We start from the raw sequence: 14,612 nt of genomic DNA, 5'->3' as shown, positions 1-14,612 counted from the left end.
CAGCAATGGTTTCACAGCACCCAAGCAAGCTCTAGCCCATATCTGCATTAGGCAGCTCAAAATGTGTGCTTTTGACCCTGTGCTGGACAGGGACTGTGAATTGGCTGATTACTGCGTATTTCAGCCTGTGCTTCTGGTAGATAAGTTGGCTTCTGGCAAAACTGTCTCTGCTGTGAGGGTGTGTTTGTGTCTGTGTGTGCCCTGTGACGGACTGGCGTCTTGTCCAGGGTGTATCCCTGCATTGTACCCAGTGCTTCCTGGGGTAGGCACAGGGCTAATGTGACCCTGAATGGGATAAGCAGTTTGGTGATGTGACGTGAAATAGGAATACGCTAAGCTGCAGAGTGGAAGCAGGTATGGTCAAGTGACTCAGGCTGCTTGGCTTGCAAACTGCAAAATGCAGAAATACAATCGATAGGAATAACAGGATGAGCGTGATGGCCTGGTTACTAATTTGTCTGCTTTAAAAATATTCCAAACCAAAAAGGAGTGGGAAGGTTCTTTTTGTTAAATATGTGAGTGGGAAAAAGTGAAATGATTAAAATCAGACAAACCTTGGCAGTATGATGCATTTATGCTATCTATGAGATGCTTTTCTCACTGCAACAGAAAATGACAAAACTACTAACCATGCAACATGACTACTCCACGATCATTTACACACTGTGTAACAGAAATGATCTCCATCCTTCTACGGGAGGAAACGGGGGAAAAAACACACCGCATCACGTTGGCTCTTGTAAAGCCGAGACAGAGAAATATATATCCTTTCTGTACTGTTATGTAACTCCATATGTAAGTCGTCACATAAACAGTTGTAAAAAAAAATTCTACTAGTTTCCACGCATTTCTAATGGTTTCGTCACACCCTTATGCATTACGAGCGGGGCACCTGATAGGGGGGTTTCCGCGCTGATTGACGGCTGGGACCAGCGCTTGTTTTGGGGTAATCCTCCAGCGGCGCTGCGATTGGTCGCCCGGGGAGCACGTGAGGGGGGAGTCACGCGCTTTCCAGGAACCCGTCAGGAAGAAGATAAACAAAACAAACCAGAAGGGGAGACAGCGTGGACACCATAGAAATGGCTAAAAACACACAAATACTGGGCTAAACGACACTTGGATAACCTTATGGGGAGTCTAAAGGTGAGTAAAGTGGCTTTTCAATCTCCCCCTAACTTGCACGGACATAGTGCTGCCTCAACAGGAAGATTTTCTTTCCTTTTTTTCTTAAACAAATTAGTATGTACTGTAGGGGGAAGAACGGAGGCCATAGTTATTCAGAAACGGGATTTAGTTCCTGCTGAAAGCAGAGCAGTTGTGCTGTATTTTGGAGTTGAGCTGTCCCAATGAAATTCTCTTTTTGATTATCGGGAGTAGTACCGACTTTCGTAATTGGGATTTAGTTTCTGTAATTACGTAAATTTCACATTTGATCGTATTTTAAATACATCCCGTTTATTTCTTAACTTACGCTCAACACCTGGGACAGGTAGATGCATCCTCTCAACTTTTGTAATGCATATATCTTTTGGGATGGGATGCGCGAAATGCGTTTATTTTGTAGCGTATCGATATTGTCCGAAAAATATCACGTTTTTTTTTAGTAATGCAGCTGCATGTGTTCAATATGGTGTTGTATTTTTAATCAAACATCGTTTTAACAAGTTTATTTGATTGCAAGGTAATATGCTCTGTTTGTTTTTATATTTTCAGCAGGTTCTAAATTCAAGTTTATACAACTTGAGGGCAGTTTTATTTTTATTTTTTTTAAAAAAGCAACGCAAGCTGTTACCATTCTTTGAGGGTACACGCCCCCCTCCAGAGCCACAGCGTTTTAAAATGTCACAGTAACACCAATGTGAAAGGATATTAAACATTTATCTTTAGATCGGCGTTCCTAGATGATTTTGGCCAATGTCAGTAGAAAGCTCCAGTAAGAAGAAAACGTTTTTGTATCGTTAGCTATTTCTAATATTCTGGGTGTTTTTTTTAGCTAATGACTGGTTACGTTTGATAAAGAGCGGATAAATAGGTGCTCCGGAAATGTTAGGACGTCTTTGCTATGCGGTTGTTCGTAGGCACCGGGCTTAATTAAACGGATGAAGCGCTGTTTTCAACTACTTTATATAACGAAATAAGGCCCTTTAAAATTTTGTTTATACTTTTTTCCTCAGCCCATCCTGAAATGGGTGGGTGTGTTGTCAGACTTCTGCCTTTGATAGACAACAAGCCGGTCCAATCCAAACGCTTGAGGAGGCGGAGTGTGGATAGTTTTGACCCAATAGGATGCGGGAATAGTGAGGAAGGTGTTGATGCCTCGCTTCGAGGTTAGGTTGACGTTAATATTTGTGTTGGAGGCCATGTTGAGTTCAAGGCTTTGGGGGAGTGTTAGTAGGTCAGAACTTAATAGAGTTGGGTATTTCGGTGCAAAGACTGGAATTAAATTTCGAAAGTGCTGGTTTCCCCCCATCAGTACATTCACGGAGCTAAAACGACCATCAAAGACCCAAGACGCACACATTTCAGTGATCAAAACGCTGACATAACAGCTGTGTTTTTATAGGTCATGTGTAGCTAGGCTACGTAACACTACCGAGGAATGTGTCGGTTTTGAATCCATATTGTATGATGTTTTTGTACTCGCACTGAATGCTGTTAGTAAAGCACTCTGGGTGAATTGATGACATTTAGTTTGCCATATACCCACGTGTGAATAAAGCTAACATTTTGCATGCATAATAGCCTAACGTTTGAAATGCGACGTATAATGAAGAATCGGACATGCGCTGTGAATGACATTTTAAAGCTAGACGGTAGTTCTGTGTTGAAATTAGTACATATAAATCCTATTTTGCGAAATGAGAAGTTCTGATTATTGTTGTGTGCTATAGTGTTGAAGCTTGATATTTAGGATTTAAGCATGGCTTTTTTTCAAGAGAAACAATGGAATCTTTATTTTTTTAGTAACTCGACAAATAAATAACTGAGTTGCCACAAGTTTTTTTTCAGTGTGCTACATAGCGTCTGAGTCAGACGAGTTTAGGGTAAAGTTAATAGCTGTACTTATAAGCACTTTCTGAATTGCCTTATGGTATGATCACCACTCAAAATTTCACTATAAATTAGAGGTGGTATTTTTTGTGAAGTGTGATAAATTCTGCCTCTGCAGTAATACAGGTTGTTTTATGTATTCTATGGACAGTAGTGTTCCTGTAATAGAAGTCACTTGCTTGAAAGTCTGTTTTTTGTTAAATCATTCACTAAGAGCAAAGGGAAATTAATGGAACGGAGAGTGCAGTGAGATATGGGAATCCAAAATGCTCAAAAGCGTTGCACTTTTTTGCATTGAGTCATTAATTAATTGGTTACACTTATATAGTGCTTTTCTGGACACTCCTCTCAAAGTGCTTTACAGGTAATGGGGACCACCAGTGTGCAGCCCCACCTGGTTGATGTGACGGCAGCCATAGTGCTCCAGTACCCTCAACACACATCAGCTATCAGTGGGGAGGAGAACAGAGAGATGAAGCCAGTTTATAGGTGGGGATCATTAGGAGGCCATGATTGGTAAGGGCCAATGGGAAATTTGGCTAGGACGCTGGGTTTATATCCCTACTCTTTTCGAGAGACGCCCTGGGATTTCAAATTGACCACAGAGTTGGTTTATGTCTCATCTAAAGCTTTTTTACAGTACAGTGTCCCCATCACTATACTCAGGCATTAGGACCCACACAGACCACAGGGCGAGCACCCCCTGCTGCCCCCACTAACACCTCTTCCAGCAGCAACCTTAGTTTTTCCCAGGAGGTCTCCCATCCAGGTCCTGGCCAGGCTCACACCTGCTGAGCTTCAGTGGGTCTGCCAGTTGTGAGTTGCAGGGTGATATGGCTGCTAGCTGAGTCATGGCCTTGGTGTGGTGATCTGGGGCTGTACTGTTGTGTTCTCCTTATCTGGGTTTCAGTTTGCAACTGGCACAGTTCTCTAACTACTCCTCTGCTCATGCGTTACAGCCTGGTAGATGAAATAGCCCACGAAGCCTGTCCCGTGAGGCACTCGGCAGTCATAGGGCCAGCAGGTTATAGTCAAACCACGGGACACGGGTGGAAACCACATGGAAGTGCATTTAAAAGCGTGAACCAGAGTCACATCTTGACCCAAAGGGCTGTGGGAGTGTGGAACAAGCTGCTCAGTCATAGCTAAACGCCTGGCTGCTTTCAAGAAACAGCTGAATGAGGTGCTTGGGTCAATTAGGCCTCTTTCGTTTGTAACTGTCCGTATGTGGCATATTTAGCAGATAGCACCCCAGGATTCGAACCCAGGGCCCCTGTGCTGTGAGGCAGTAATGTTAACCATCTGTGGACCATGTGGTCTCAAATAAAGGAGGTCTGAAGAAAAGAGAAATGCCAACAGAATCATCTCTTCAACATGATATCCCAGCTCTAAAGTCAGCAAAACTTATCACTTAGCCAGCAGTCATATCAACCTGCAACTCACAACTGGCAGACCCACTGAAGCTAAGCAGGTGTGAACCTGGTCAGTACCTGGATGTGAGACCTCCTGTGGCCTATGTGGGTCCTGGTTCCCCAGTAAAGTGACGGGGACACAATACTGTAAAAAGGCGCCTTCCTTCGGATGAGACGTAAAATCGAGGTCCTGACTCTCTGTTGTCATTAAAAATCCCAGGGCGTTTCTCAAAAAGAGTAGGGGTGTTAGCCTGGAGTCCTGGCCAAATTTCCCATCGGCCCTTACTGATCATGGCCTCCTGATAATCCCCATCTATGAACTGGCTTCACTACTCTGTTCTCCTCCCCACTGGGAGCTGGTGTGTGGTGAGGTATACTGGCGCACTATGGCTGCTGTCGCATCATCCAGGTGGGGGCTGCACATTGGTGGTGGTGGAGGGGAGTCCCCATTACCTGTAAAGCGCTTTGAGTGGAGTCTCCAGAAAAGCACTATATAAGTGTAAGCAATCATTTTTATTAATTAAAATGGTGCCAGGCATCTCACTGAGTATAGTGAGACTCAGTCTAGGCCTACATACAGTACATTAACGCACAAGTACTACTGTGCTTTCCAAATATACAGTATTTGTTGAATTAATAAGACTTTCACGTTGTTTAAGGCATATACATTCCAGTTGTTTAGAAAGTGCAAGTTATTTGAGTATTTTAGGTTCACATACTGTATATACCTAGCTGAATACTGGAGTATTAAACAACAGCAGGCAGTGTGTGGTTGGTGTTCTGCAATATGTTTGAAAATTGATTAGGAGGCTACGCGGTTGAAAAGGTTGGGAACCACTGAACTAAAATATTGATTTTTCCTGTGTGGGAATAGACATCTGTATACAGTATGTGATCTACGTGTTTCATATGTGTCTAAGTAGCTGTTTGGTTTAAAAGAAAAAAAGGCCCATTAAATCTTTGACATTTATTTTAAAGTTCTTTGGGTAGCGGTGAGTTTTAGCATGACTCAACAAGGACAGAATAAAGGGCAGTTTTTAGTCAGTGAAATTTGCACAGTGAGGGAAGGGACAGTATATGAGTTACTGTACCTCGCTACTTAGATGTAAGGATTCATTTTTAGAACATGGCTTAGTTGTGCAGAAGCAAGCTTAATGTGAGAAACTGAACAGATTTTCCTAGCTTTTAGATTTGCTGTTCCTTGATGTGTGCAAAAAAAAAAAACACAAAGCAATTTCAAGCAAGAACCTGCAGGCCCACATTTTAAAGGAGGCTGCAGCTCTCCTTACCACAGCTTGCACTTCACAGCAAGGTCCCGTCTGAGTCATTTGGCACTCTTAATGAGATTGAACAGGCAGTAAAATGCACATGAATGAGATTTCTTAAATTGAAGAAAGCACCCTCACTCCAGTTCACAGGCAGACGTGTGAAAAGCACAAAACGCACTGCCAGTAACCAAGGAAGACAAAAATGGAGACATGTTCTTAACATGTCACCTGCCTTTCCAAACCATGCCGTGTCAGTTTCACAGTGTACAGCAACCGCCACCTTTAAATGTAGTCATTTAAAGATGAAAATGGTGTGAATGCTTGAATTGGAATGATTTTGTACTAACTTAATTTGGGATCAGTTTGTGGGTTTCGGAAAGAGGAGGAAAAGATTGGGGAGAGCGGCTTATTAGCAGATTGGCCTGAAACGATAGCTGATTCACCTACAGTAGCTGCTTCTCCTACATGCGTCGCAGGTGCCTGCTTCGCTTCCTATTTTGAAATGGAAACGTTCATGTTTAATTTTAGAACGTAGAAGCTCAGACATTGCAAAGTTGCTGCAAGCCGGTGTATAGAGAAGCAGTGTCCGTCTTTGCCTAACATGGCAGGACACCCACAGCCCATCCTGGACGGTGGATCACAGTCACTGACCTTTATTACCTACAAACAGGCTACCCGCTGGAGAAAATAAAGCTCGTTGCTTCCTCATAAAGTGGCAAAAAAAGAACACGAGATGTACTGAAGCACTTCCTGTTGATAATGCGGTAGCTTTTCTTATCTCCCAGGCAGCAGAAATTCTCAGGACTGCAAGCTGTCTTTTCTCTCCAGGAGAGAAGCTCAGAGCCAGGGAGCCTTGGAATAAAGAATTCAGCCCAGTCGTGGTCTGAAGGCAGAACTGCCGAGGCTGCAGAATCTGGGCTTTAAGGGGAGCTTGTTTACTTGGGCTGAAATCGGGAAGGAATATCGAATGGCAGGCGCAGGCTTGCTCAAAATCAGCATATTTTCAGGTCCTGGCCTCAGTTAGCTGCTGACCGAGATTTTGGAAGAGGGGCAAACGATACTGAAAGCAGGCGAGTCCAACAGGGTATACTAGCATTAAGCTGTATGAAAAGACAGTCACTGTGTGGGTGTTACTGTACATTTGCCTTTTGGAACAGCATTGCAGAGCATTGCAGAGACAGCCCCAGTTGAATTTTTTTTATTTCTGCTCAAAAGCACGAGCACAGCAGAAGCAAACTGGCTTGCCGTACATCTGCGTATTTGGGTATTTCTCCGATATCAAATGGGATATTTTGGACCGTATGGGCCTAATTGCTGTCTAACCAAATTATAGCTGTAGTTTACGGTTTATTTCACCAGCACGAGGGAAAATTCAAAATATATCTCAGTGAAGTTTAGACGTTTTATTTAAGAGGTCTCGGCAGTATCCTTCAAACTTTTAGCCACACGCCACGCGACATTGATTAAACTGTATTTAAACATGTTCTGGGCTATTTTAAGAATGCCTTAATGCTTACTTTTATAGATTCTTTAATAAGAATAGAAGACATAGGCTCTGCCAGTCTGCTTCATTCCGGCTATCCATGACAAGGATGCGATGTGTCATCTGTTTCTGTTCCCATCAGTGCCTTGCATTAGCAACTCTTTTTCATGTTGAGCGGACAGCAGGGCCACTGGGCATGAGGTTGAGATTGTAAAGTTCATTTCAGGCTTCTAAACGTGAAAGGCTTCAGTCCAAAGTGTTCAGTTTTCACTATATTGTTCACTTCCCACAGTATGGCAGTGTTTGATGTTGCCCTGCACAACTGTTTCAACTGAACAGGATGGTGTGGTGGGGGAATAAGAAATATTTTTTGCATTCCCGCCTGTTCGTATTTTCTCAACTGCTTTTGAGTTACCTCGGACTCCAGCTACAATAGAGTGAACCAACAGCAGTGGAGCAATCTCAGTACCTTTTTTTGTCAGCAAAGAGGCTCGCATAGTGCCTGGTTGTACATGCAGGTTCAGACTGACCAAACATGTTGAGTTGCCTATTCCTGTGCCATACCCACGACAGATGGCATTAACATTGGAAATGGACATTTTCAGTTGTTTCTTTTTGGTGGCAAGTGCAAAAATTGTACATCCCTAATCTGCATTGAGAGATAAAATTGGGAATATTGTATAATCAGTCTATCTTAATAATCGCATTGAAAGCAATTTAGGAAATGCATTACTGCTAGTGCAAAGGGCTAGAAAACCTTTTTTCACGGGTCCTGAATTAGCTTTTTAAATAACTGATTATTTTAGTGTGAAGGAAGAAAGGAGAGTGCTACAGCAGAATCAGAACTACCGTATGTGGCTGAAGTGTCCCATGCATTGCTGTAAGCAAAGCAACCTCTATGTATTTCCTATCATTTGCAGGTTCTGTCTTCTAGTGATTTGGGGAAGTACTTGTTATCATGGGGTTCCTGGTTTAAACACTGGGTCTTCTACCAACTCATTGTTATCCCAAGTACAATAACTAACCTTGTTCTTTTTTCTCCCAATCCAAATGAGATGCAAAACCGGTCCTGTCATAAATGACTGCACAGTAGTTTATCTTAATGAATAGGCCATTTCCTAATCTCTGTAGATTGCTTTGGATAAAAGTCGATGCCCAATGACTAGTTATTATTGTACTTATTATTGCTGTATGTCATTTGCTTACATTTATTCATATTGTTTTCACTTTTTTTTGTTTCTCAAATACCAGAGCTTGGCTGGAGAATGCCTGCAAGTTTTCACACCTCCTTAACCAAAGCCAGCATCGATCTTGACTAGTGTTTTCCTGTATTGTTCCTGTGGTTTTAACGCTCAGAAGTGTTCCTTGTTGAATTCACTCAGGCTTGTACGGCTACCTGCTGTGCATTTAACTAACCAGCACACCGGATCTTTAAACAGGGTCATGACCCTGTTTCAAGCAGGCCAGCTGAGCCCCACTACTTGCTCCTGCAGTTTAAAAGAGTAGGGTTCACTCTGGATCAGAGAGGTCTCAAGACTGATTGCATGTTGGAATGTCTTGGAAGACTTCATCTACAACATCCCAGGACCTTTCTTCAATTAATATGTAATCTTATTAATAAATTCAGTTCTGTATCAGGTTATAAAGTAAATTGGTCTTAGTCTGAAGTAATGCCACTTACAAGTTTTAATTTGAGTACTTTTGGCACAGGATTTAGATGGAAAAACTACAAGTCTAGGTTATTTGGGCCTTTTCATTTCTATTAGAAGAATTATCTTTTATCAATATGGACCCTTTACTCAATTTGGTAATAAAACAGTTAGTTGGAATAGACTTCCTATTTCTCTTATGGGTCATATTGCTGCAGTTAGGATAAATATTCCCTGAGATTAATTATTGTTCACAGTCTAATCTTTCCCAGGCCTGGGTGGTTTTCTAAATTGGATATTGCCCTGTCAAAATTTTTCTGGAAACGTAAAAGACCTTGTCTCAAATTGACAAGTATCTCAAATACTCTTCAAAAACTAAATAACAGAGGGGCTTATCTGCCCCTGATTTTCTTTACTATTTATTTCACATGAACTGAAATGCTTACTTAATTGGCTAAATCAAGAACAGACACATCCTTATCGGTTAGTATCTGAATAATCTCTCTTTCATGCTGTTTAAAAGATCTCCCTTTTATTAGTACTAAATCTAATTAAAAAAAACTCACTTGCCTCTGTAATCCATGCATTTCTATAATGTTGGAGGCTTGACATAAACTCCACTTTCATATATTTCAATATGAAGTAACTCCTTCCTTATAGTCAGCATTATGGCATAACCCAGATTTCACTATTTAGAATAAACCCATTTATTTTAAAGCATGGAAGTCAAAGGGCATTGTTAAGCTTGGGCGGCTAATTTCCGATGCAGAATTAATTTCCTTTCATCAATTAGCTCATGAATATTTTCTCCCAAATGCTCAGATATTTCAGTGCATCCAGCTTCTTCATGTGATCAAGTGTATAATTAATAGTTCTCTTGAACTGACCCCAAATATAATATCTTTAAAATTTGTTGTGGAGAAATAAAATTATCTCTAAACTATATGCTATATTTATTTCTATTGACGATTCATTGTATTTTTCACACTGTAAGTGGAGTCTTGAATTATATTAAGTATATTCTGGTGATTATTGGCAAATCAGTTTTATGAACACCTTCATTTTTTATTAAAATAAAATCAGTTAATCCATTGCAGAGTTTTACATCAGGTACATTGTACTCAAAGGTGAATGCTTTTAATGGGCTTTACTGAATCTGAAGTATGTTGGCAGTGTACTCAAGAAACAACTGAAACTTATTTACATGCATTTTCAAACTGCGTACCTGTTGAAAGATCCTGTAGTCTGCCTTGTTGGGGACTTTTCTGAGCTCAATACCTCCAAACAGGGTTCCTATTTTTTACTTCCTTCCTTGGAAACTGCTAAGAAGGTAATCCTCCTCAATTGGGACCATAAGAATAATTTATCTATTGTGCAATGGCCTTCTCTTAAGGTGGACCCTCTGAAATAAAAAAATAATGATTTGATCTGGAATCACTTTATCAATTATTTCAACTTTGGAGGCATAGAGGACTTTTGACATTCAGTTCAGTTTTATATTATGTTTAGAATCTTGGATGAGTTGATGTTCTTTTATAAGCTATTGATAATCACATAACTCCTGTAAAAAGGACAGTGGGGTGGAGAGGGAAAGAGGATTATCTCCGTATTTATTTTGGCTGATTGTTACTATAGAAAGGAAGAGCTTGTGTTCCTGCCATGTCCATCTACATGTTTGGTAGTAGTGAGCACATTTTCAGTGCTTAGCAAAATAAAACTTTTTTCTTTTTTGCTTCTGGCAGATGCATACAATGTTGGTCCCATGGTCTACTGGGAGCAGTCTCAATTTTCATGATACCAGTAACTGGCCCCCTTCACGTCACAAACCCACACACATGCATTCCTTGTAAATCACTGCATTGTTTTAGAAATAATATTTCTAAGTGTTACACACGTGATTCGACCTTTAATGTGTGTACCCCTTAACCTTTCAGCATTTGACCTTGCTTGACCTGGAACAGTCCGCCTTCTGAAGTAGCTCACTGCTGACCCAGGTCAACCAACTAAAGACCCGGGTAGATGCTTTTGCCCAAGCAAAAATATGACATTCTGAATATGAGAAGGGCTCGTGTATGTGTGTGCAGCAGAAGATGGGGAACAGGAGGATCGTGGAATTCTCTGTTAAGATGAGGATGATATGTTCCACTTCATCGTGATCCAGCAATGTTCCTGAGGTGCTCTGCACTGTGCTGAACATTTGTTTTGGACAGGTTCCATGCAGCCAATGGGAGTGCAGTCTTGTTGAAGCTGTAGAAATAGAGAGTCTTTCCGTAATTGAGATCTTTTATACAGCTGGAATAATGAGGTGCCAAGAGAAGGTTACCTGTTACAGCTGCATAAATATATATAGTATTTTAATGTCATGTCCTTGAATTAATTTTTTCTTTGTCAAGTGGTTATGCATCAGTCTTTACTATCCTTTTTTCTGGGAATGCTTGACTTCTGCTGCAAAATAATATTGTCCAATTCTCTATGAATTGACATTATTACTCTGCTCTCCTCCCCACTGATAGCTGATGTGTGGGGAGCGTTCTGGCGCACTATGGCTGCCGTCACATCATCCAGGTGGATGCTGCACATTGGTGGTGGTGGAGGGGAGTCCCCATTACCTGTAAAGCGCTTTGAGTGGAGTGTCCAGAAAAGCGCTATATAAGTGTAAGCAATTATTATTATTATTATTATTATTATTATTATTATTATTATTATTATTACCTCTAGAATCATATAAAGAGCTGATACTCTTTACTATAAAATACATCATCCATTTCTTTTATCTGAGGGCAATTTTCCTGTGATTATTAACCAGTGAAGTATGCAAGGAAGACTGTTGTCCCCAATAATCTGTGACTTGTTCAGAAAATCTAAAATGATTGCAGTCATATTCTGTTTACCGTTGTGCTTCTAATGCAATATTTCAGCATTTTCAGTTCACTTTGCCTCCTTCATTTTTTTTTATTCGGTTCTTGAGTGCCTTTCAAGCACATGTAATTCATAGGGATTATCTGACACTGGCTTTAAGTGTCATGCTTATTTCCTGGAAAAGGGGTTGAGTTGTGCTACCCCAACCCCCAACACAAACTCCCAACACTTATATACACAACATCCACCTTAACCGCAGCTAAAATAATGGGATCACAGCATTAAATCTTAGCTGTGGTCATTAAGATGTCATTGTCTAGCCTGGGATTCTTCTTTCCAGTGTGAAATAGATAAATAACCCTGCAGCTTCTGCTTTTTGTTGAAGTTCTCTAATGCAGTACTTCTGATCCCCATTCACATCCACGCTCTGCTATGTACTGTGCTAGTTTGCTAAGCAATGGACAGGTTGACCATTGTTTTTAACAAAAAATGTTCATATCAGTAGTCCAACTCATACATAGCATAAAATCTCTACAAGGTTATACAAGTTCATAAAAGGATGTTTATCCATTTTTTGAACCCGATCACTGTGCAGGTGGTTGATAGGGTTGGCTTTGCGAAATAAGAGAGTCCCTCCAAGCCATTTCACTTGCTCTAGTCTATGTCTCTCATCCCTATCCTGGCTCTGAAACTGTGGTTGTCCACTACTCTGCAGGATCTCGAAGGGACAGGTTTTTCCTCCTCAGTCCCTGTACAGGTCCTACAGTCCCTTCCAGCGCTCCTTCACCGTAGAGGAACCCGACTTGACTTTGGCACACTTCAAATATATACAAATATATTCTTTTACAGCAAGTGTCAAATGGGAACCACAATGACTTTTGAGCCGCAGCACGTTGTGGCTATGTTAATTCGGGGCACCATTTTCACTATGAGATGAGATCTTCTACTGACAGTCTTGGGGATAAAGGCAGCTCTGGCAAAATACAGGCAGGGGTGCTAAAAATCAAGCATCTCTACTGTTCTTTGCAGCCTGTGGATTAAATTGGCAGTTCTGACTTCTGAGACCACTGCCCATTTCCAATAGTCCATCAGGCTGCGGAAGCCATAGGCTATGTCGCTAAGATGTTCATGAGAAAGATGCTACGTTCCAGAGTCTTCAGCCTTGTGGCTTTTACTTTAACTACAGTTTTCCCATGAAAGAGCAGGGGCCTGTGTTCTACATTAGCCTTTTCATACCACTGAATTGTCTTCAGACAAGGCAGCCTGTTGCTTTGAGTTACTGAATTGCCTCATGTCTAGGGATAAAGATATTTATATATAAGTATCTTCATGTGAGAGTCAAACTTACTGCATCTTCAACAGGCTCTCCCAGTTCTTATTATCTGCAGTTCTCATGTGAGTTTTGAGTAGGTCGAGTTGGGTTGTGCTCTGTCCTCTTGTCTATTTTACAACAACATACCTCCCTTTAAAATGTAATCAGAACTCTACTGTAGTAACATTTATTAATTTCCCTCTGGGTGTTAAATTATTCATCTGTGATATTTAAAATGGTTGAAGTAGTTCAGGTGGGTGCGGAATTGGTTCTCACACTCCATGCCTTCTCATTTAATAACCTTTTTTATCAGCAGGTTAGTGGAGTCGCCATGGGCACCAGGATGGGACCAAGCTATGCTAATATTTTTGTCGGCTGGGTAGAAGAATGCTTCTTTGCTTCCTATACTGGCTTCGTCCCTGACCTCTACAAGCGATACATCGATGACTGCGTCGGTGCTGCTACATGCTCTGATGACCAGCTAGAGCCCTTCCCGCATCAATTCACTAACTCTTGCCCGTCCCTCAAATATACAGTTAACATATCTTCCACCACTCTTCCGTTTCTAGACACAAAATTATCTATTAACCATCCACGACTCTCCGCCTCTGTCTATTGCAAACCCACAGATTCACACAGCTATGTCCTGTACAGCTCTTTTCACCCCACTAACACCAAAAACTCTCTCCCTTTTTCCCAGTTCCTTAGACTGCATCGACTCTGCAGTGACAACATGGATTTCCAGAACCAAGCACTCAACATTTATTCTTTTTCATCAACAGAGAATACCCCCCCCCATGTTATCGATCGGGCCCTCACCCAGGCCAGAAACAACCCTCGGATCATCGGCTCGATCAGGAACTCCCGGTCTCACAACCGCATTCCTTTGGAGCTTCCCAACCACTCTAACACACTTTCTCTCCCCAGGACCATTATTAACAACTACTCCATTTTACAGGGTGATCCATCCATCTGTTCCCTTTTTTTCTGACCACCCAATCATCTCATACCACCGACCACCCAATCTACATACACGTCTTGTTCACAGCTCCCTTGACCGCACTCGGCAATCATCCCCACCAGGCACCTTCCCCAGCAGCAGAACCCGCTGCATCACCTGCCAATACATATCTAAAAAACACGCTCATTCAGGGCCCCACAGGTCAATTCTGGATCGCCCAGATGACATCCTGTACCTCCAGCAACCTCATTTACTGTATCTCCTGCAATATGTTTATGTAATCTTCTCTATTCTCATGCAGGTTTTGACTTCACACCTTTCTTCACCCCTCTCCACTTTGCACTTCCTGAGTGGCCTCTCTGCCCCTCCTGCCTCTTTCTCTCTCCCAGCTTTTGTTCTTCTGTGCCATTTAATCTTTGCCGTCTTCCCTGTCTTTCTCACACCTGAAGAAGGCTTCACAGCTGAAACGCTTGTGTTTTCTCTCTTCTCTTTTCAGCATGGAATAAACCTATTACCTGTTTCTTTGCCTATTTAAAATGGTATGGCTGGCAGTGTTGTACATGCCATCCATCTCTGTTCTGTTCTGCCCTGGGATTAGTGATCACCTATCAGCATTG

General features: G+C 41.6%; 1 protein-coding gene across 3 annotated transcripts in view; it reads left to right on the top strand.

Annotated features, from left to right (window-relative positions):
* Positions 1 to 1,007: 1,007 nt before the first annotated feature.
* The window catches only part of crebrf (creb3 regulatory factor), a 38,588-nt gene continuing 24,983 nt past the window's right edge, over positions 1,008 to 14,612 (top strand). Inside the window, exon 1 of one of the 3 annotated variants that reach the window (XM_088604094.1) lies at positions 1,008 to 1,143. Coding sequence is in view for 2 of the 3 variants with exons in the window: in XM_088604092.1 (XP_088460218.1) it covers positions 1,129 to 1,143 (15 nt within the window). In the remaining variant the exon portion in view is untranslated. The remainder of the gene's footprint in view (positions 1,144 to 14,612) is intronic. The other 2 variants (XM_088604092.1, XM_088604095.1) reach the window with 2 other exon arrangements.

Source organism: Lepisosteus platostomus, chromosome 13, assembly GCF_059453375.1.
Source record: "Lepisosteus platostomus isolate fLepPlt1 chromosome 13, fLepPlt1.hap1, whole genome shotgun sequence".
Taxonomy (NCBI): domain Eukaryota; kingdom Metazoa; phylum Chordata; class Actinopteri; order Semionotiformes; family Lepisosteidae; genus Lepisosteus; species Lepisosteus platostomus.
This window is presented reverse-complemented; position numbering and strand designations above follow the sequence as displayed.